The sequence below is a fragment of the Synchiropus splendidus genome, chromosome 15 (assembly GCF_027744825.2).
Source record: "Synchiropus splendidus isolate RoL2022-P1 chromosome 15, RoL_Sspl_1.0, whole genome shotgun sequence".
NCBI classification, from domain to species: Eukaryota; Metazoa; Chordata; class Actinopteri; order Syngnathiformes; family Callionymidae; genus Synchiropus; species Synchiropus splendidus.
The window spans coordinates 5,645,884-5,667,020 of NC_071348.1; the positions used below are offsets into that span (position 1 = coordinate 5,645,884).

Sequence of the window (21,137 nt, forward strand, 5' to 3'; positions counted from 1 at the left end):
TCAATTATAACCCTCAAACTCGAAACCAAGTGTTCAGGACTATGAGTGACGCCTTTCAGTCTGTCAAACCAGATGAAGAAGACGTGAAAGTGAATGTGATGCAATAACGAGGTAAATCATCCATAAAATGGATGTAAACTAAGATAATACAATGGATTTTCGAATATTAATATCGATTTTATTTATTTCTTTTATATCATTAACAAATAAAATACTTTTGTAACTTGCTTTCTTCACCGCTTTTTATTGGCTGAAAATACACAATGCATTCTGGGTATTCTTGGTATAATGTGGGTGCTGGTGAATCTCAAAAATGAGGCAGATACTTTGCTCCTCAACTTCTTGAGAAGGAATTCACCCTTGGTCTCTGTATATACAGGAGTTTTTAGAATTATTACTTTGATTATTACTGTTATTACTACATGAGTTACTTGAGCTTGAGATCGCTTCCATCCTTGACTTGCTCCCCATTTGCTGCTGTGAGATCCATGGTGAGTCATGTGCAGTTGGAGGGCCAGTATGGTCCAAAGGACTGTGATCTGCTGCTCACAGCATCCATGTCCTCACCATGAGCTCCGATGAAGCCACCATCAGTGAGTCTTTACCACTTAACGTGTAAAAGCCTTTTCCTGTACTTGGTCCAAATGAGCTTTTACTCAGCACCTCTTGCCGTTGGGCTTCATCTGGAGCTGATTGATTCTCTTCTAAGTGTCTGTCAGGAGCCCGAGCTCTTACCTGCCACTGCTGTTAGACGTATTTACAGTGCTGGAGAAATGCCACGCTGAGGTTCCCTCCAAAACCAAGCGGCTGCAGGATGAACATGTCTGATGCCCGGCCACGTCCTATTAGTAAATCGGCAACAAATTTGTGCGGCGGAGCGTTTATCTCTGACCTGTCAGGGAGAGATTGATTCAAAAGCCAAGTGTCGCCATTAACCCCTTCTGCGACCATCCATCACCGGGACGCATAAAAACAGTCATCCGATTAAAGACGGCGGCCATCGCGACCTGTCATGCCCGTTTCCAAATGACGGAGGCTTGAAAATGGTCATGTGGCCTCGCGGAAATTAGATCTGGGCTAAATGAATTGCACAGATTGAAATGAGAGAAGGACGGAGTCCATTTGGACGACTGACTTTCATGTCTGAACGGGGTGAAAAAGGGATTTTTGAGATTCACGCTCAGCTGCCTCTCGCCTTAAACACTCGACCCCCCCACTTCTGTATCACTTAAGCCGTCCCTCTAAGCTCTCACACACTCCTCCCGTGAATAAGCTCCTTGTGCTTTTTTGCTGAGCTAAGAAGAAGCAAAAGACGGCGTAAAAAGCAAGAGTAATTAAGGCGACCAGATAATCCTGATGACAGCGGCAAAAACGGCCCTTCAGCTCGGGGCCCGTAATTGTGGTCGGGACTCTATGACCTGACTCATGTGCAGGATGGCTGAAAGGATTGAGGGGTGGGGCGAAATATTTGTCCCATGAGGGAAGAGGAGCGCTGCACTCACGTCAGGAGCATGTGGCGGCTTCTGCGGCGGCTGACAGCAGCTCGGGTCCCGCGCTGCTCAGCGCTACGATAGCACTGAGGACCCGTGTGATAGGTGACAGCAGGAGTTATCTGTCTGTCATTCTGTCCGTCCATCGCCCCTGAAACCTTCTCCAGATCTTCTGGAAGAACATTGAGGTGTCCCAGTTGAGCTGAGAGCTAATCTTCCCCACAGAGTGGGGCTCCTCTCTGCAGAACACCTCACTAGTCCAGGAGACAGTCGGACAAGATGCTGGGAGCCTGAGCTTCTGTCTTTATTAAGAGCCACACAGAGAATACGCTTACAAATCTGGTGACCACAGGGGAGAGGTGGAAGCCCTCTGGTCTATTCAGATCTTTGTCTTTTGGCTCAGCTCTTTCTGCTCCACGATGAGTCCTCATGGTGTTTGTCTTGGGGGAAACAATGGTCCCTCACCTGTCTGCTTCCCCTCTCGTCGAAAACCCTGTGACTAGTTGAAGTTAAGGCAGTGGCGGGGTCTCTTTCTGGCCCCTGAGTGGCCTGGTGGAGGTCCGAAGCTGCTGTCTTGACTCCAGCGCTCGTGATGTTGTAATGACTGGGGTGAGTTCGAAACATGAACAAACTGTCGGAGCCAACAGCCACTTGCTACACCAAATGTTAACAGTTCATTTGAGACCTGAGAGCAGACTCCACTTCGCTCCACTCTCTTGGCTTTATTTCATTAAACTATCTGGTTTCCTCTGTATTGATCGCTCAAGGACCAGCGTGACTCCAAAAATCTTAATGATGTGCTCATGACATTAACCTTCCCCCTATGATTTACTGAAGAAATGAAGGAAGTGGGAGTCAAAATAATAGAAAATATTAACGGAAATCTAAGTTTATTTCAATAAAATATAAATATGTTAGAATTAAAATACAAATAGAATAAAATCAACCGTTATTTACAATACTTCACCCCTTTATTATTTTTATTTAGATCGTTGTTATTATTCCACTTCCTATTTGTATCTTTAATTTTAATTTTTTTAAGTACAAAATGATAATAATAGAATACAGAATACTCTTTAAAATCTAATTATGACTAAATATTGCATCATGCACAATATTTTGCAGCATATTAAATAACAAACAAAGGAATTTCTTAGAATGAACTTTTTACATTTATCACAAAGTGCATCATCTCAGGATCATGTTCATGAATTGAAATAGTTGTTTTTATGGATAAAAAGCGTCTAAATCTGGCAGCTGCTTAAATGAAAGGATGGCTGTTATGATGTTATTATTGCCCGTATGATTGATATGATTGATCCTTCATCGACGTCTCATGTCATCCAGCAGTTGAGTGACGGTGGCCTCCTGCCCTCTGTTGACTGTCAATCACTGACCCGCCTCCGTGCCGGTCCAGCGGGAGACCCCAGTCCAGCTCACCAGTCCAGAACCCCCGAGACCTGACTCCTGTGGCTCCTGTGGCACCTCCAGCTGCCGCACTTGGACACCATCTCCAGCTCAACGCTCCTCTTCTTCCTCAGCATCACCAACACACACCCTTGACCCCGGCCCCTCCCTCCTCCACTCACTTGCTAAGGTGTCTGGTGACTCTGGCCCCTCCCTGCCTGCTGGAGGAGCGAGGGAGTGATATCTGCAGCCCACCACCAGCATGTCCCCAGAGGCCCCGCGCCTGCCCCTCCTGCTGCTCACCACTGCTGTGCCTCAGTACCGGACCTTGTCCAGCTGGGATCAGTCGCTGTGTGAAGCCTCCTCACCTCTTGGCTCCGCTCCCCTCCGCCGCTGCTGAGGAGACCAAGGTCCCATCATGGCTCTGGCTGCAGGTGCAGCCCCCGTGGCCCTGACCCTCGCCCTCCTCGCCCTGGCTCCGGCGCCCTCTATGGGAGGATGCCCCTCTGCGTGCCGGTGCTCCTCCACCATGCTGCAGTGCTGGGAGCCCAATGGGATCGACACCATTCCAGCTCTGGCGACTCAGGAGAGTGAAAATGTGACAGAAATGTGAGTAAACCTTTGAACTTCTCAGCTTGGCGTCATGGCAGTGTTTGAATGACTGAATGAGTGATGTTCTCCACACCTGGTCTTCCACCTGCTGGTGGTCAGTCGTCGTCCCAGAACCCTCTTCTTGCTGACTTGCGCGTTCCTGACCTGGTACACTAGACCAGGGGTTCTTAACCTTTTTGATCTCGGGGCCCATCTTTTCCAGAACGAAAAGCTGTGGGGCCCAGGATGGAAGTGATTCATTACTGATTTCTGATTTCAGAATTACCAAACAAATAAAAGAAGAAAAAAAAATACACTTGATGCAAACTGTTGAGAAAAAAACGCCTGAATAAAATAGAATAAAACAACGTCTAAACATCATAAAATATATTCTTTTTCATCACTAAACAAAAAAGAAGATAAGTAAGTAAAAAGTAAAGTGTTATTGAAAGTATCTCCATAAAAATTGTCATTTTAAAATCTGCTCCAACAGGTGAACAGTGTTTACTGCCCAACCATGGGCCTCTCGCTGTGGTAAAGAATCACTGCACTAGACTCCATGTTCGCATTCAACAGAGTGGCTTGAATTGACCATGGAGTACACATATGAGCTCATAGTCCTCTCCAGGCCAGGGGAAGGGACCTCTGTGTGGGATCGATGTCCAGTGTGAAGCTGAAGTCTAAATAAGTCCTGGTAATAAAGGTGTTTAATACTTGGATGAAGAGGCTTCTGAATATTGTAGAAACCTCCTCATATCCATGAGATGCCGGCGCTCTCTGGCTGGAACTGACCTCGGCATCAGAGTGAGGAACACCTGCATGGTTCCTCAGCACAAGGCCATGACCTGTCCGAGGATCTGAAAATGCCTTTTCTTTTCAAAAACAAGTCGAGCGAATGTCCAGAAGCTGAGCTGTCTTCTGCTGACACAGTGAAATATCACCAGAACGCCCAACTGTCTGTTGAGGAGTCTCAGTAAGTAGGGGCAGCAGCCAGAGCAAAGAGGTCCAGAAACCTGCTCCAAGCTGGAGACGTGATCCATCCAACATGACCTGCCTCCTGATGGTGGAAAGCTGGCACCTCCCTCCAACAGGGAGTCCAGAGACAGGGTCCAGTGAGGCTCCAGATATCGAATGATTCTTTATGAGGGAAAAGCTACTACAAAAAAATCTGAGGTTCAACTGCCACACCCTCTTGAGCTGAACCAAACCTCACCCCACTTCCTGGTCACTGAAGGATCTGCAGGAGAGTCCAGCCAAGCAGAATCCTTGCGAGAACCTGTCAAGTTCTTCACAGTTAAAGGTTGGACTCTCTTTGGAGTCCATCGTGCTGCTTTTTTTTTAGCAAAGAAGTACAAACATTCACGTCCAAACTACCGAGGTTTGGACTCCTACAACAGTGATTTCTGAAATTACAGCCAACTTAAGACTCTGCAGGCGACATTTTCTTGGAATCAAAGTCGCAGGAAACTTTCAGTGAGCAGCACCACGTCGGCTAATGACTGTTATTTAAGGTTGGCTTTTAAAAAAAAAACCTGCATGGAAAGACAGGAACTGGCAACTTTGTGATGTGAATAGCTGCCGTATTATTATGCAACCCACCATCAACTCCAGCATGGAAACCTAAATGTCACTCTCCGCACCGACATGCTGTTCCGGCTTTGTTCCTATACACAAATCGGAGCAATTAGGACCTCTGGCGCCGAAGAAGCTACATTTATGGAACATACTTCCGTGGAGAAAGTCAATTTACCGCTGCTTTGTTCTACTTCTCGGAGTTGGCCGGAGGAGCCCAGTACCCGCAGCTCCACGCGTTGAGTGGAGTGTGGGGTGAGGCTTGACATTCTCTTTAAACGCTCAATCAATAAATGAGCCCAGCGCTGCCGGCGCGTGTTTACCTGCTCGCTGCTGCTGCCAGAAAACAAGGCTCGGCAGAACAAACAGGGAGCCATTACAGCGCGCTGCCGGGCCTGAGATTCCTCCAACCGACGCTTATAAATTCAATTTCACGAATTGCCCGTCATTGCTCGCCCCCCCGCTCCGTACTCTGGAACAATAGATGATATATAACCCACTTGGCTCAATTCAATAAGCCCAGGCGATGGGTGATCCCGGGCCCACCTGCCCTCTAATCACATTACGGCTGCGTGGGTCAATCACACTTGAATGAAAAGGTTTGTTGGCGTCGCTTGATGAAGTGAAACCTGCCGAGCTGAAGTGACGCCGCATGTTCAGACGGGCTTTCATCTTCATCTATCTATCTATCTATCTATCTGTTTATTTATCTATCTATCTATCTATCATCCATCTATCTACCTATCTATCTGTCTGTCTATCTATCTATCTATCTATCTATCTATCTATCTATCTATCTATCTATCTATCAGCCATCTATCTACCTATCTATCTGTCTGTCTGTCTATCTATCTATCTATCTATCTACCTATCTACCTATCTATCTATCTATCTATCCATTTATCATCCATCTATCTATCTATCTATCTATCTATCTATCTATCTATCTATCTATCTATCTATCTATCTATCTATCTATCTATCTATCTTTATCATGAATTATTTTTCATTTTCTGTTCCTTATATGTAAGCTACGCCGTGACATGTGCCCCACATATTTAGCAGTTTATATTGACAACTTATTTTTGACAGCCCTTCACAACAAGCCCTTGAAATGTAACACTTCAACCACTGCACCAGGAAATGCATTTATTTTGTCATCATTTTTTTTCAAATATCATATTCTCCAACTGAATAACGGTGTGGCCCAAACAGCGTGGGTGAAGTTCTGACCTCCTTGTTTTGAGTTCCGAGGTCGGTGCCCTGCTCTAGAGACGGGGTTGAACTGACCTGAAAGTATTCTTATGAAGTAAAGGCTGTCTCAAGATCATGGTGTGAAGAAGCAGCCTTCAGTGGTTGAATTCAGAATGGCCTCTGCATCCTTGGTCTGGTCTGAAAGGGTGGTCCCTCCATCGTAGCTGTCGGATGTATCAAGAGGAACTTTATGTTTGTATCTGCGCACCGAGCATCTTCTTCTCAGGTGGACACATGAATGAAAGCACGATGTGACGATGCATGCTCCATCTGTTGTTTTGCTTGTCTTCTAATCACCATCCCTTCGACCAGTCTCTGTGTAATGATAAGATAATTGCTCGCTGAATATCGATGGAACGGTCCGAGGCAACTCAAGTCATCTGTTAGTTAAATAGTCAATAATCCTCCGTGCTTTCGAGAGCGCCCCTTTAGTACCCAACACTTTTCCCCACCAACGATAAGCTCAGGAAGAAGATGCTCCACCAATAAACATGGCTGATCTACTTGATGTAGCTGCCGTTCAAATAGAAGCTAGCAAGTCGGTACGAGTGAATAAATTAACTTATGACATGATATAATAACCAAGCAATGAAAAAACAACGCTAGCTTTCTTCTGTCGACTAGCTTGCGTCACAATTTAGCACCATGCTAGCTCTAAGGTACGTGCTCAGGTTAGCGCTGGGCCTTCATGTCATTGGTAGTCTTGAAGTTTCTCTTGAGAAATGTACTCTTTCGGAAATATGAACACAGAATTCATCGGTCACTAGCGTGAGCCACACCACAATGGCACTTTTTTGAAACTAGCTGGGGAAACGGTAGGACAGGAGAAGATAGCATGGTCTTTAGCGCTAACACCAATGTAGCTTTTAGTATCAGCTTAACCTGTAGTCTCTTGTTTACTGTGCCAGCATGGGCCCCCTCTGCACACTGACTGGAATGGAACTGTCTTTCAGCCTCGGAAACCTGTGTAAAGAAAAGGACGCTGACTACTTATTAACCGCTTGACTCCTCTCTTGTCGCAGCTACATAGAAAACCAAGCTGGCCTGGAGAGCATAACGGAAATGGACCTTGTCAACTACAGAGAGCTGAAGAACCTGTGAGTAGTTCAGCTGGATGGTGGCGACGGGAGGCTTCCTGTGACCTTGTTTCAGGGAGATTTGTCAATGAAGCAAACAAAAACTAGACATACAAAAAGAGCTGTTGTTTATTTGCTTCCTGTAAATGCAAGTGAAGACATTTGTGGAGGGGACCAGATTTGGCCCTCAGGCCTTGAGTTTGACACGTGACCGAAGGAAAGCCCGGACAATGTTGTGGTTGATTCATTGCCAGATTACTGAACCCTGAATCTGGGTGTGAGCCAGAGCATTAACTCCGTGTTTCCTCCCTCCGACAGCACCATCATCTTCTGCAAACTGAGGCTGATCTCTGTGGGCGCCTTCCAGAATAACACCAAGCTCCAATACGTGTAAGTCAATAATAACCGGATCGTCTTCCTCATGTCGTGTTGTGACCTGCGGGTCGACCTGTTTGTCCCTGTCAATCACCCGGTGAGAGGACAAGGAGCCGAGGGAACAAGGGTCATAGATGCTTCTTCTGGAAGAAGATTCATGGAACAGAACAGAGCCCCTGCCTGTCATGGGCTTCATCACTGCTGTGACTCGGTGACGCTGGATGTTCAAGGCTCAGCTCTGGTGGCGTGCTGTTCGTCTGTCGTTATCTCACGCAGGACCTCGTGCTAATCCGGTGCGCCCGATCAGATTGCATAATCTCATTCCGTCGTACAATTTTGGCTCTTTATCAACAAAATAAATAATGCTGTCAGGACTTATCGAGCCGAAGCCTGAAATCAGCCGCTCCATCAGCAGCTCATCTCCTCCATCTGAGCGCGCGCCACATGTCCCCGTGGTTTATCTGCAGGGCGGAAGGTTCGGAGGCGCAGATACGGGGTCCGGGAGTGGGAGCGGGGGTGGGGGGGCAGCGAGCGGGCATGTAGTTAGCTGGAGAAATTGGAGAGGACATCCACCAGTCACCTTTCACTCCCGCGCTTTGGCGGATTATCGACAACTGATGCATAATAAATACACTCCACTGAGGGTCCATTATCACTTAGTCAATATTTCTCAGAGAAGGGGGCTTCGAGTGGAGGGGAAGGAGGGCGAGGGGGTGGGCTTCTGCGTGACAGATGTGTTTCTGAGATTGAAAAAGACGACATAATAAAGCCGCGCAGTGAACGCGGCGTCTAAAACACGAGCGCTATTCTTCCATTTCTTTGCCGCGCTGCAGCATTGTCCCGCTGCGGACGCACGGAGAGGAATCCAGCCTGTAATGGAGACGCCCCCGCGGCGGCCGCATCTGACATGAACTTCAGGGGAGCAGGGAAAACAAATAATTGAACCCTTGGCCCTGACAGAATGAATATGTATTGGTTTGCAAGTGGACGCTCCCTTGTGTGGATCCCTGTCTTCTGTGGCCGGAGCTTATTTACCGCCGCGCTGCGGAGCGTCGGCCCAGAGGAACCCACGACACTTGGGTTTGAGAGGAGAAGTAAATGGAAAAAAAAAATCCATCTGTCCGAAAAATAAAGTCATCAGGCATTACAAAAGTAAAATATAAGACTGTAAGTATCTAAAATTGGATTTATCCTTACAATAATATTAATCATAATAATAGAAAATAGAATTTAGCGAAAATGTAATAAAATTTAATAAAAAGGTTCCTCAGATTCTATTGTTCTTCAGGATCACATGAAATATTTCTGGTTAATTTTAGAAAAACAAATCTCGCTGAAGTTAAATCTGTCACATCAAACCACAGGATTTATGAACCCTGTTTCTGGAATCTGCATTTTATCATGAACGTCTGGCGAACACTGACCTGCACTTGTCTCATGAAACAACACTCAGAAAGAGAGGTGTATTTACATTGATCCAAACCATAACGCTGCAATCGCGGGCCACTTCATTGAAATAATGGCCTGTAATAAAATATGTCCTGAATAATTGATGGAGCTTCTGGGCACCAAAACATCCAAGTTTGTCTGGAGCAACTTCACAGAAGCCATTAGGATCCCAGTTCTCCAGGCTGGAGGTTTGCTTTGTTCCTGGTGCCAGGTGTTTACGGTCGAGGGCTGCTCACATGAGCAGTGGAGGTCTGGGAGAGCGGGGGGAAATGAAAGAGCCGCTCTCATTGGCCCACCTGCTCTAATCAAACCTTGGGTCTCTTTCTCCTCAGGAATCTGGCGTCCAACTCTCTGGAGCACATCTCCTGGAGGGTGTTTCACTTCCTGCCCCTGATGAACCTGTAAGCTCCTCCATATTTGTCACCTTTGACTAGAGTTGGGCCACTGCTGTCGGGGCCTGGTGTGGTGGTGGGCGGACCACACACCAGAGGCAGCCATATGTTCGCTGTGAGGCCATATTGATCACAGAAATTCCAATCCAAATGGATGAAAACATGGAGGAAAGTTTGGGAGAAGTGAAGGGCGCAGTGAGCTAGCAGATGGTCAACTGTCCTGCACCTCTATGTTTCCAATGGCAACAGCTGAGAAAATGTGGCATTGAGAGTCAGCATTTAGAAGGTTCACTGATGTGGTCCTGACCTCTGCAGGATCCTGCGGGACAATCCTCTGGTCTGCTCCTGCGACCTGCACTGGCTGCAGCTGTGGCAGCGGAGCAGCCGCGCCGACGTCGACACTCAGATGCTCTTCTGCCTGGCAGGAGACCAGAGGGAGCCCCTGGACACGCTGGTGCTGGAGAACTGCAGTAAGTTCTGCCTGCTCTTTTGGAAACACGCAGCAGCTTCACCATGCTACGCGGCTAAATCGCTAACACAAAATTGCTTATGTGACCTGAAACTTACCAATGAGACGGTGAGGCAGGAGACACAGATGAATGAAGAACAAGAAGTGATTCCCAGCTGCTGTGAGTCGCTCTCAGCGTGGACCAGGTTTAACCGCTGCTGGGGAGCCTGCAGCTTGCCAAACAGGAAGAGATGGAGCCCGCGCCGGGCTGCTGCTGTAGATGTTTCACTTGCAGGCACCATCATTTCTCATGTGAATCTGGGTGGCCGCTGTTGCTTTCATCCCACGGGAAGCAGCGTCGCCAGGAGACCGGCGCGAGCCTGTGTCCGCTGGGATACTCAGCACTATTGTCTGCTCTGCTGATCTCAGGTCTGCCCCAGGTGACCATTCTTCCCTCCAACAACAAGATCCAAGAAGGAGGGAACCTGACCTTCACCTGCCATGTGACAGGGAGTCCGACTCCACGTGCACGGTGGAGGACAGAGCGGCTGGGCTCTCACTACGACACTCAGGTTAGAGAGCGCGCGCGTGTGTGTGTGTGAGAGAGAGAGAGAGAGAGAGACACCGGCACGTGCTTCATGGTTACCAACCATCTCTGCGCTTTGAATATTTTTCCACGCACATCCAAATGATCATTCAGTTAATAGTTTATATATTGAAAATGTGAATTAATTCAACTAATTTTAATTTATTTTTGTGGAAAAAGTTCTGAATTTTCTGTGTATTATTTCTGTTCTCTGTTTCAGGTAAATGTTTTGCTTTTATATTATCATGTTTTATTTATTGCCAAAGTGTAAATGAATCCATGTGTGATTAAGATTACATTAGTATATTATCATTTATTTTAAAAATGACATTAGAATAGCTAAATGTTATTTAGAAATTGTATATGCTTTTTTCATTCTCTTTAAACATAGTGTAGTAAAATATATTTAAATCGATTTTATTTATTTTATGTATATTTTGTTATGACATAAACATCATGTGCTTTGTATTTGTTGAAGCTTTTTTTTAAGTCATCAAATACAAAAAAATAAATAAATACTTCAATAAAAATACGTCATTATGTATGTAGTATCCTTGCATTTTTGCGTTTGAAATATTTTCCCCTGTTTTTAATAAAACGTGAATATAAATACAAGTCATATTTCATATTTAGTGTTTATCTTTTTAACACATGCTTCATATTTTGTGGTTAAAAAAAATCATTAACAATTAAGCTATGTCCTCTTTTGAAATAAGTTTATTATTATTTAGTTATTTGCATTTCAATTTTTCCTTATTCTCGTAGACATGTTTATGGTTTACACACACACAAACAAACAAACACTGAAAAACCATCAGCTACTGAAGAGAAAAATCTATCAATACAAATATATTTTTTAAAGCTTTTTATCAGTTAATTGTTTCTTTTTTTTTTTTTATTTAAAAATGCTTCATCCATGTACTCATCTTTTCATATTCCTAGTGTCCTTCTCTGCCAGTGTCAGTGTCTTAGTCCGTACTTTAGCATGTATTTCATACAGTGCTGCCCCTCAGTCTCCTCCCTCCATGGCTGGTTTGAACACAGCTCCGCTCCTATAGTTCAGCAGCAGGATTATCATCCCAGAGTCCTGCTGGAGTTGCTGCTCCACTAACTTGGAATTCTGTGTTTTATGGCTCCATGTTCTGCTTAGTCACTCAGAAGCTGCTATGGTTTGAAATAGAAAGGATGTTATCACCGTCCTGTGTGACTCAGTATGAGGTGCACTGGTCTGGTGAAGCTTCCCATCATCCCAACTCTGACATCATGGTCCTACTGTTGGTGCTTTTTTCACAACTGCTCAGGACCATCTTCTGGCATGGTCTGGTCTCTTGAAATCACCTCAGGTTCCTCTGGAGCTTGTATCCAGTGCAGCGTCTTTTTTATAGCCCTTTTCTTGCTTTGTTTCCCATCAGTCTCCGCTCCCACGTCATCCTCTCTTTTGTGTGTCCCACCCAGGACCGCTTCTTTGGCTCCACGTTGGAGCTGGTTCTGCACCTCACCAACGTCTCCTCCAAGGACAACCTGCACAACCTGACCTGCGAGGCTGAGAATCAAGCTGGGCCCGGCGAGGAGATGGTGCAGCTGGACATCGAGTGTAAGTGTCTGCACAAACACGGACACACTCGCTGAAGAGCCCCGACTCAGCTGGAGTCAGCTCTTGTAATGGAGGTCAGAGCAGGAGAGCAGCATCTGCTCGCTCCCATTCCAGCTCCGCAAGTGTGTTCCCGAACGTTCCAGTACCGAGGAGCACGTGCTAGTCCCACACTTTGGCTCCTTCTCCAGGCGTATTGGTGCTGCTGCTGCTTGACATTTGAATAATTCTAACTTCCTGTCTTCTTGCCCTGCTGGACAGATTCATTTACCATCTTTAACATTAATACATTGGGATAATGATGAAGCTCTTTTTTATCATATCATGTGGCTCATGAAAAAAATGAAAAATGTAATTTGACATTTTTTATGACTTAGCAATTTAAGTAGAAAACATATTTCAGTCTATAGAGTATTAATATACATTTCTGGAATGTCACTATTTATATTATTTATGTTTGTTTTGTATTTTCAATAGAGTTTATTATTTTTGCATTCATAAATATTCCTCTTGTTATTGCTAATATTTAATTCCACATATGTTTCTTTCATTAAAAATGATTATTTTCATGACGAACAAATTTCACTTCATTACATTCTATTTATTTATTTTCATTTCATTTTCAACCATTTTTTTATTAGGTTCATTAGGTTTCTTCATTAGTTATTCAATGACAAATCTATTCCTTTTTCTTTTTTTTAACTGAATTTAGGTTTTCTGCTCTTTCAGATAATGCATACTAACTTCATGAGTACCTTTCTATTGGCCCCTCTGAATCATGTTTATTTTAAATATTCATGTTTTTTTGTTTGTCATTCTACTTTTAATTATTCATATTTTTTGTATTATTACAGTAGACAGTATTATAGACATTCATATTTATAATTACTTCATCAGTATAGTTAACTTAATATTATGATAATAATAATGGTTGGCTGAAGGACTAGAAATGGTGGTGCATTTCCCCTGCTCATCTGCAGCTCAGGCGTGTTCCATCAGGCTCTAATGGAGCTCTCTGTTACCTGGTGAGGGATGTTAAAATAATAGTAGTGAAGTGGCGCTGGCGCTGGAGCGGCTCACGGATCCACGAGAGCTCCAAGAAAAGCGAGCGCGTCTCTCCTCAAGGAGCGGTCGTGGCTAAATGACAGCCTCATTGACCCGGGCTCCGTGTTGTTTTCTTCCTCCAGACGCATTAGTGCTGCTGAAAGTTGCCGGTGGAATGACAAGCCCCTAGTGGTCCCGCACACACACACACACACAGAAGCCATTCGTGTGCATTAGTGATGCATTACTGACAATATTAGCCAAACAAAATGGTATATCACCAACGCCGTGACGCTCAGGAGGAAATAAAGCCCAAAAAGAGGCCGGGCGCCGCTCAGCTGAGGCCCGGCGTCGGGGGACGGATGATGATGAGCCTCAGGAACAATGGGGCTGATAACTGCTCCGAGATCTGATTTGGGCTCAGGCTAATGGACCCTTCCCTCCCACTCCGGAACAAAGCGCTTCATCTGTGGTGATTGGCGGCTGCACATGCTGCTAATCTATCAACAGACACTCGTTAACTGACGGCCCGTTAATTACTCTTAATGAGCTGCCAGAACAGCGGGCGTTTGGTGGAGCGGCGCCGTGAAAACCTTCCGTCCAAAGAACCTGCGAGGAACCATTTAACCGGCTCCACTTTCGTCACTAGCTTTCGCTGCTTGACTTTGACTGAACGTCCTGAAATACAAACCGGCGGTGGAAAGTCTTGGACCGTGAGCTGCTCCACCGCCGGCCAATTCTGGCCCACAGGTCTGGAGTTTAGTCTGCAGCAGCGGTGCCCTCAGTTCCTGGCATTTTCTGCTCTCTAAAGATACGTGTCTGTCTGAGATCATTATCATGAAGGTGAGTCAGCTGAGGATGGACTGGAAAGGCAGAGGCAGATGTGGAAGAGCTGAAGATTCTGAGAGGCCTCCACAGACCTGGACCACTCTCTGTTGACTCTTGTTCCATCAGAGCCGCTCACTGAGGGTAACCAGCGGTCACTGAAGACCCTGGTGAGCCAAACTTCCTGTCGGTGCAGCACTTTCCTCAGACGGGTCGCAGGTTAGAGAGGAGGCTGAGGGGTGAGAGGGGGGTCTGCACTCCAATGTTCCATGTAATTAACATAGCTTCCTGTAACTTCACGTCCTGACCAGCTTCCAGGTAGCTTCTGTGGTCGGGGGCTGGGATTCATTATTCATCGTGGGTCAGGGGGAAGTTGCCGACTCATCGATCTGTTGACTTTGCCGTGGCTCCACAGCCTGGATGTTCAACTGGACAGGAAGTGCTCACCTGTGGAACCAAAGAGCAACCATCAGGTCTCCCCACAGAGAAGCAGGAGGTCACAGTCAAGCTGGCCAGTGATATTTATTCATTAAAAAGGACGAATAATTATTATTATTATTATTATTAGTGTTATCATCATTGAGAAGAGAAGAAAAAACAAGATTCATCTGTTACTCTTTCCTCACCCTCATTTTTGGATTTTATATTCCTTTTAAAAGTTATTTTCCCTCTATATATTTCCTATATGAACATATTTTCCAGATTATCTTGTATTATATGAATTATCGTTCCTCAGAAGATGTGTATTAAATGTCTTTTTTGTATGCTTGTTACCCTTTTAATAGACATGAATGGTATTTAATTGTACACAAAATGACAATATTTTTATTTACGATTGTTTTTATTTCTGTCTCCCCACAGTTCCCGCCAAAATCCTCTTCCTGCGGGACGCGGTGAAGCAGCATCACTGGTGCTTCCCGTTCGCCGTGGATGGAAACCCGGAGACCAGCATCACCTGGCTCTACCAGGGGGAGGCGCTGGAGGAGACGGTCTACGTCTACACGCAGCTCATCCTGGACTCCGCGGACGGCTCGGTCAAGCACGGCTGCCTGTCCCTGGACAAACCCACTCACATCAACAATGGCCGCTACACGCTCATCGTTCAGAACAAGCTCGGCAAGGAGGAGGCCAACGCCACCGGGATCTTCATGGAGAACCCCTTCGACCCCAGGAATCCTGAGGGCATCTTCCCTGGTATGTCCATCATCCACAGAGGAACCTGTGACCTCCTACTAACATCTGTCTTCTCTCCCGTCAGTCTTCCCCCTGAAGGATGGTGAGTCAGCTGCGCCTCTCTCTCTCCTGCGCTCTGTGCTGTGGCTCACAGTCTTCTGTCCTCAGAGTCCACCACCACACCTCGCATCAACGTGACAGAGAACCTGGAGAGTCGAGTGTTTGTGGTAAACGGCTTGATCAGAGGCAGTGATGGTGATGAGGTGTGTGAACAACAGGTCTTTGTCTCTGAAGGTCTCGGTGGCCGTCGGTCTGGCTCTGTTCGCCTCTGTCTTCCTCCTGGTCATGATCGTGGTCATCGGCAAGTGTGGCCACCACACCAAGTTCGGGATTCACCGTAAGTCGCTCTCAAGTTCTTGTGTCACGACAGTGTTGATGTGTTTAAATAAAGCTCCATCTTTCCTTCAGGCCCCTTCAGTCCATCAGTCTTATGTTCCTGGACACATCCAGATGATTTGTTGACCTTTGTAATCTCTAGTCGCCGGACATCAGCCTGTTGAACCACCAAATTCAGCGCTGCGTGTTGATGTAGGTCGGGATTTCGACATGCACATAGGCTTTAGTTTCAAAACACTCTGGAGGGCCACCGAAAACCATCTCTGGGGCCAGATTTGGCCCCTGGGCCTGGGGTTGAGCACACATGCATCCAGTTCATATAAGCTGAAAGAATCAAAACAAAGTGATGGAGACTCACAACAAAATTGCATCAGAAATGAATCTTTGCTTTTTATTTATCAAATGGCCAAAAATAAAGTCAGTTTAATTTATAAAAAAAAATAAAGTAAAAAAATATGAACATTATCACAACGCAGTCGATTAAATAACTTAAAGTTTTAGATACAATACTATAGAAAAACATTGAACAATAGTTCAAATATTTATAAGTATTATTTTTAATTAGTATTTTTATGATGAAAATACTTTTTGAGATGTTTTGAAGAAATGAAATGTTTCCATTTAAGTTTGACTTATTTTCCAACCCTCTCATATTGATCAAGGAGCCGTGGGTTCGTCGGGGTCCGTGGTGTCAAAGGTCATGACATTCATGACCTCCCTTCAGTCCGGACCCTCAGGTCCAGCACGGTTCCGTGGGACCCTCTGGTCTCGTCCGCGCGGCTGAGCCGAGCGCCTTGCTTCCGTGCGGGCAGCAAGGCGCGGCGCTCCCTGGCCACCGGCTCGGCCATTAAAAGGAGATGGATGGGTGTGAAGAGCCGCGTGAGCGATGGCTCCCCTCTGACCCCCCGCCCCCCTCACACACACACACACACACCTCTCTAAAGTGCCTAAGTGAGCCTGATTGCCTAAGTGGACCCTCCTGCATCTTTCCATCGCCTCCCTCTCTGTTGTTCCATTTCCCGAGTCGGACTCTGGGGCCTCTGCGGTGGCTGAGTGGGGTCTCACAATTTGGGCTCCCACTTACTTGGCTTTTAATAGTCGGAGTTTGAAGCGGCAGCGACTCCGCCGTCGTCTTCTCGCTTCAATGTGCTCTGATTGCCGCGGCGCTGATGATGGTGATTATGACGGGCCGTCATCACCCGTCGCCATGGCGCCGCCGCCGGCCATCCATTTCTGGGAGCAAATTTGTTTGTGTGAAAGGCCTCTCCTGATTGGCTGTTTGTTTGCGGCAGGTTCTTCAGTGCTGGGCACCGAGGACGACCTGGCCGTGTCGCTGCGCTTCATGAACTTCGGCAGCAGCCCGCCGTCCTCCGACGAGGACTCGGGTATGTCCAGCTTCGTGGAGAATCCTCAGTACTTCTGCGGCATCATCAAGGACAAGGACATGTGTGAGTGCCGCGCACGCAGCTGATTGGTCACCGAAGCCCCGCCCCTTTACAGTAGCTAACACAACAAGTCAGCTAAAACGCCACAACCTGGAGAGCGGTGGAGGGAAAATCGCTGACTTCTCGCTTGCTCCTCAGGCGTCCAGCACATCAAGCGTAAGGACATCGTGCTGAAGTGGGAGCTCGGGGAAGGAGCCTTCGGGAAGGTCTACCTGGCCGAGTGCGCTCACCTCTGTCCCGACAGCGACAGGATGCTGGTGGCCATCAAGGTGCGTGAGCTCGCTTCTAAACCTGAAACTCAGGGGGTTGTGGGGGCAGCAGCTGAAGTGAAGAGGTCCAGACTCTCCTCTCCTCCTGCCGTGGTGTTCCCAAGTCTAACCTGTGACTTGACTCTGGTCCAGACTCTGAAGGACGCCACTGAGTCCACGCGGCAGGACTTCCAGCGGGAGGCAGAGCTTCTGACGGTGCTGCAGCACCAGCACATCGTGCGCTTCTATGGCGTCTGCACTGACGGCGAGCCGCTGGCCATGGTGTTCGAGTACATGAGGCACGGAGACCTGAACCGCTTCCTCCGGTGAGTCCACCAAGTCAGAGCACAAGTACCTGTGCCCAAGTGAAACAGCAGTAACATTACGACCAGCTGCCAAACGCTGCCTTCAAGTCACGGCTGGAGTCACAAGGCCAAACGCTGAATGGGATGGAAGAAATGAAATGACTGGGGGGGGCAGCAGGTCCGGACTCGGACCCTCAGCTGGGGACGCGTCACCTGCAAATTTGTGTGAGAACGTGAGTGAGTGGGGAACTCAGGGATTCACAATCACATTTTCCAAAACAGACTTGGTGTCCGCCGCGCGCGGCAGCTGCTCCGCCACCTGCCCCATAAACTAATCCTGCTCCTGTGAACTAGTTCCTTCTGGGGGAGGCAGATTAGGACCACAGACTCATTTAGGCAGCGAGTGGGTGAAGAGCCACGCCGCCGCTCTCAATCGCATTATTGCTCATCAATGGTGGGCGAGACTCAGGCTTCCCATCAGCAGCTCCACCTGGCCTGCTGGCAGGTCACTGGAGGTCACTGGCTGGATGAGGGAGCTCGTGCCAATGCAGCAGCTCTCAGGTGGTGAGAGTTTCCCAACATCCAGTGGCACAAGGCGTTGCTATGAAATAACCTACATCGAGTGTAGACATGACAGCAACAAGTGAAAAAAATAAGTCACAAAAGTTGACAGCAGACACGTCACTTAGGTTTTGCTCTTTGTAGGGACCAAAAAATATATATTTTAGGAACCAAAAATATGTGAACAAAATAAATTTAAAAAATAAATATATATATGAATAAATAAAATGACAAAATTCAAAAAACAGCAATAAAATACTACCACTTCTGACAAATAAAGTCACAGTAAAAAAATAAATTAAAAATATTTTTAAATAGAACATATTTATAATGATTCTGTCCATCACATAACACAGTGCAGAAATATAGGTACAAATTTAAAAATATATATATATATATATATATATATGAATTTAAACAAATGTTTGGAGGCTGTTCGCGGCCTGACAAGTGAACGGTGTTTGACCTTAGTGTTATTGCTTGTTGTGCTTCAGAGCTCATGGTCCTGACGCCCGGATCCTGGAGGAGACCAAGGTGCCGCCCCTGGGCGAGCTGACGCTGCCCCAGATGCTCCACATCGCCGCCCAGATCGCCTCTGGGATGGTCTACCTCGCCTCGCTGCACTTCGTCCACCGGGACCTGGCCACCCGGAACTGCCTGGTGGGAGAAGGTCTGGTGGTGAAGATCGGAGACTTTGGAATGTCCCGGGACATCTACAGCACGGACTACTATAGGGTAAGTGATTTCTCCCACTAGAGGGAGCTGTTCTTCAACACTCACGCTTGACCGCGTCCCGGGCAGGTCGGGGGTCGGACCATGCTGCCCATCCGCTGGATGCCCCCGGAGAGCATCATGTACAGGAAGTTCACCACGGAGAGCGACATCTGGAGCTTCGGCGTCGTCCTCTGGGAGATCTTCACCTACGGCAAGCAGCCCTGGTACCAGCTGTCCAACAGCGAGGTGAGACCTTCCTCCAGCTCCGGCTCGCTGGACCAGGACGGCGATGAGGTCACCGAGCTGCTGAAGGGTCCGCCAAAGGTCCGGCCTCTCCCGGACTCTGACCGCGAGTTGCGTCTCTTCTTTCAGCTCCTGAGTGGATCACGTTGCTCCGTGTTCGATGCTAATCACGTTGATTCTTCATTTCTGCCTCCAGCCGACGGCGCGCAACCTTGTTAGACACGATCCGTCTCGGCCAATGAGGGACGGCTCCGATTCTCGTGTTGCCCAAACACTCTGAAGCTCATCTTCCCAAAACAGAGACGCCTGCAGTAGACGGTTGATTCAGTTGCGCCACTGTGACACCAGAGGACAGCGTTCAGTCAGAAGTGTTCTGCCAGAAGAAGGACGGGCGATAACTTATCGTACACAATATCCCGCCAAACACAATCTCCACGATGACGATTCTGCATCTCACGATAAATTTGATAAACACGCGGCTCAATCGCTGCATTGGACCTGCACACGTGAACATGGCGAGACGGCGCGTCGCGCTGTCCAGCTCCGCGGCGTTTGACAGTTGTGGAGAGTGTGGTGGACTTAGGTTCACGATCGCAGTGTCAAACTTATTTTTAATCCAGGGAACCTGTTTATTTTATTAGATGGAGTGGTCCTCATAGGTTCTCTGACGAGGTCGTCTGCCTTGGTTCACACCAACACATGCAGGTCTCCCGCTGTGCTGGCGCCTCGGCCAAACACCCTGGTGATAATAGTTGCTCCGGTAGTGGCGGCGGCGTCCTCTTCCGCGTCCGCATTAGGCTTCACTGATCGCGGACACACCCTCTCAGGCAGCGCTAATACTACGAGCCGGCGTCAGTTAGGAACCATCAACAAATTCTAATCAGCAGAGCGGAACAGAGCTGAGCCAGAAGACAGGTCTGTTCTGACAGTGCTGTTCTCACCCTCAGGCCATCGAGTGCATCACTCAGGGTCGGGAGCTGGAGCGGCCGCGCACCTGCCCCAAGGAGGTCTACCTGCTGATGCAGGGCTGCTGGCAGAGGGAGCCGCAGCAGAGGCTGGTCATCAAGGACATCCACAGCCGGCTGCTGGCCCTGGTCAAGAACCCGCCCGTGTACCTGGACATCCTGGGATAGAGAGGCCCACGCCGGCCTTCTGAATGCCTTTTGCCTGTCGAATGTTTACCCACGTGTTTGAACCTTTTAACGTCCACTTTAGTTCCCTGAGAACAGAGCTGACACAGAGTAGAGTCACGTGTTCACACTCGCAGAAGGAACCTCTCAGTTTACCACACGTCGTCACCCGGCGCCGAGCCGCTGTTTTCGTGATGCATGAGATTTGATTTCCCGCCGGCCGGCCGTATGACATGGTGTTTTGTACAGTCCAGTTTTGATATCAAGGAGTTTAAATGTACAGAAAACGTGCCGAGTATTTTTTAACAAGAAACTCACCTGCTTGCTATTTTGGGAGAGTCACAGCGCCGTGGTGGTCGCGGCGCTCGGGTGGGTTCAGGGAGAAGATGGAAGAAAGAGAGGCAGATGGTGAAACAGACACTGAAGAGCAGCAGAAAACACACGGGAGTGGGAGCCTCTGTCCTGCTGCCGTCAAGTGTAAATACTAAGTGTACATATTGTGTATCTAAAAATATATCCAGATCTCAAGCTTGTCGTGTTCATTCCCCAGGAGGGGCTGGTCTTCGTGAACTGGGGCAAATAAATTGCCACGCGATTTGCCGTGATCCACATCCACGGTATGTGTGGCTGTTTTTACAGATGTAACCGCTACGCTAGTTTAGCTTTGATCACAAATAATGGCCAACTTTACTCGCTAGCCAAGTGTCGTTACATTTTACAGCAATGGACTTAGTAGTTAGCTAAACTTTAACCCTCACAAGTCTTCCTGACGTGGTTAGCATAGCGACATCGAATCCTCAAACCTAGCATGAGCTGTGCAGC

The 21,137-nt window shown here is 47.4% G+C and overlaps 1 protein-coding gene across 1 annotated transcript; it reads left to right on the forward strand.

Moving 5' to 3' along the window:
• Nucleotides 1-3,315: 3,315 nt before the first annotated feature.
• On the forward strand, nt 3,316-20,849 carry ntrk1 (neurotrophic tyrosine kinase, receptor, type 1). The gene is given in 15 exon segments (XM_053843618.1): nt 3,316-3,506; nt 7,337-7,411; nt 7,709-7,780; nt 9,547-9,615; nt 9,922-10,076; nt 10,484-10,626; nt 12,096-12,234; nt 14,962-15,500; nt 15,568-15,670; nt 16,962-17,117; nt 17,253-17,383; nt 17,516-17,688; nt 18,723-18,963; nt 19,030-19,188; nt 20,133-20,849. Coding segments are annotated over 15 exon segments (2,532 nt in total). The 3' UTR covers nt 20,319-20,849.
• The last annotated feature ends 288 nt before the right edge of the window (nt 20,850-21,137 follow it).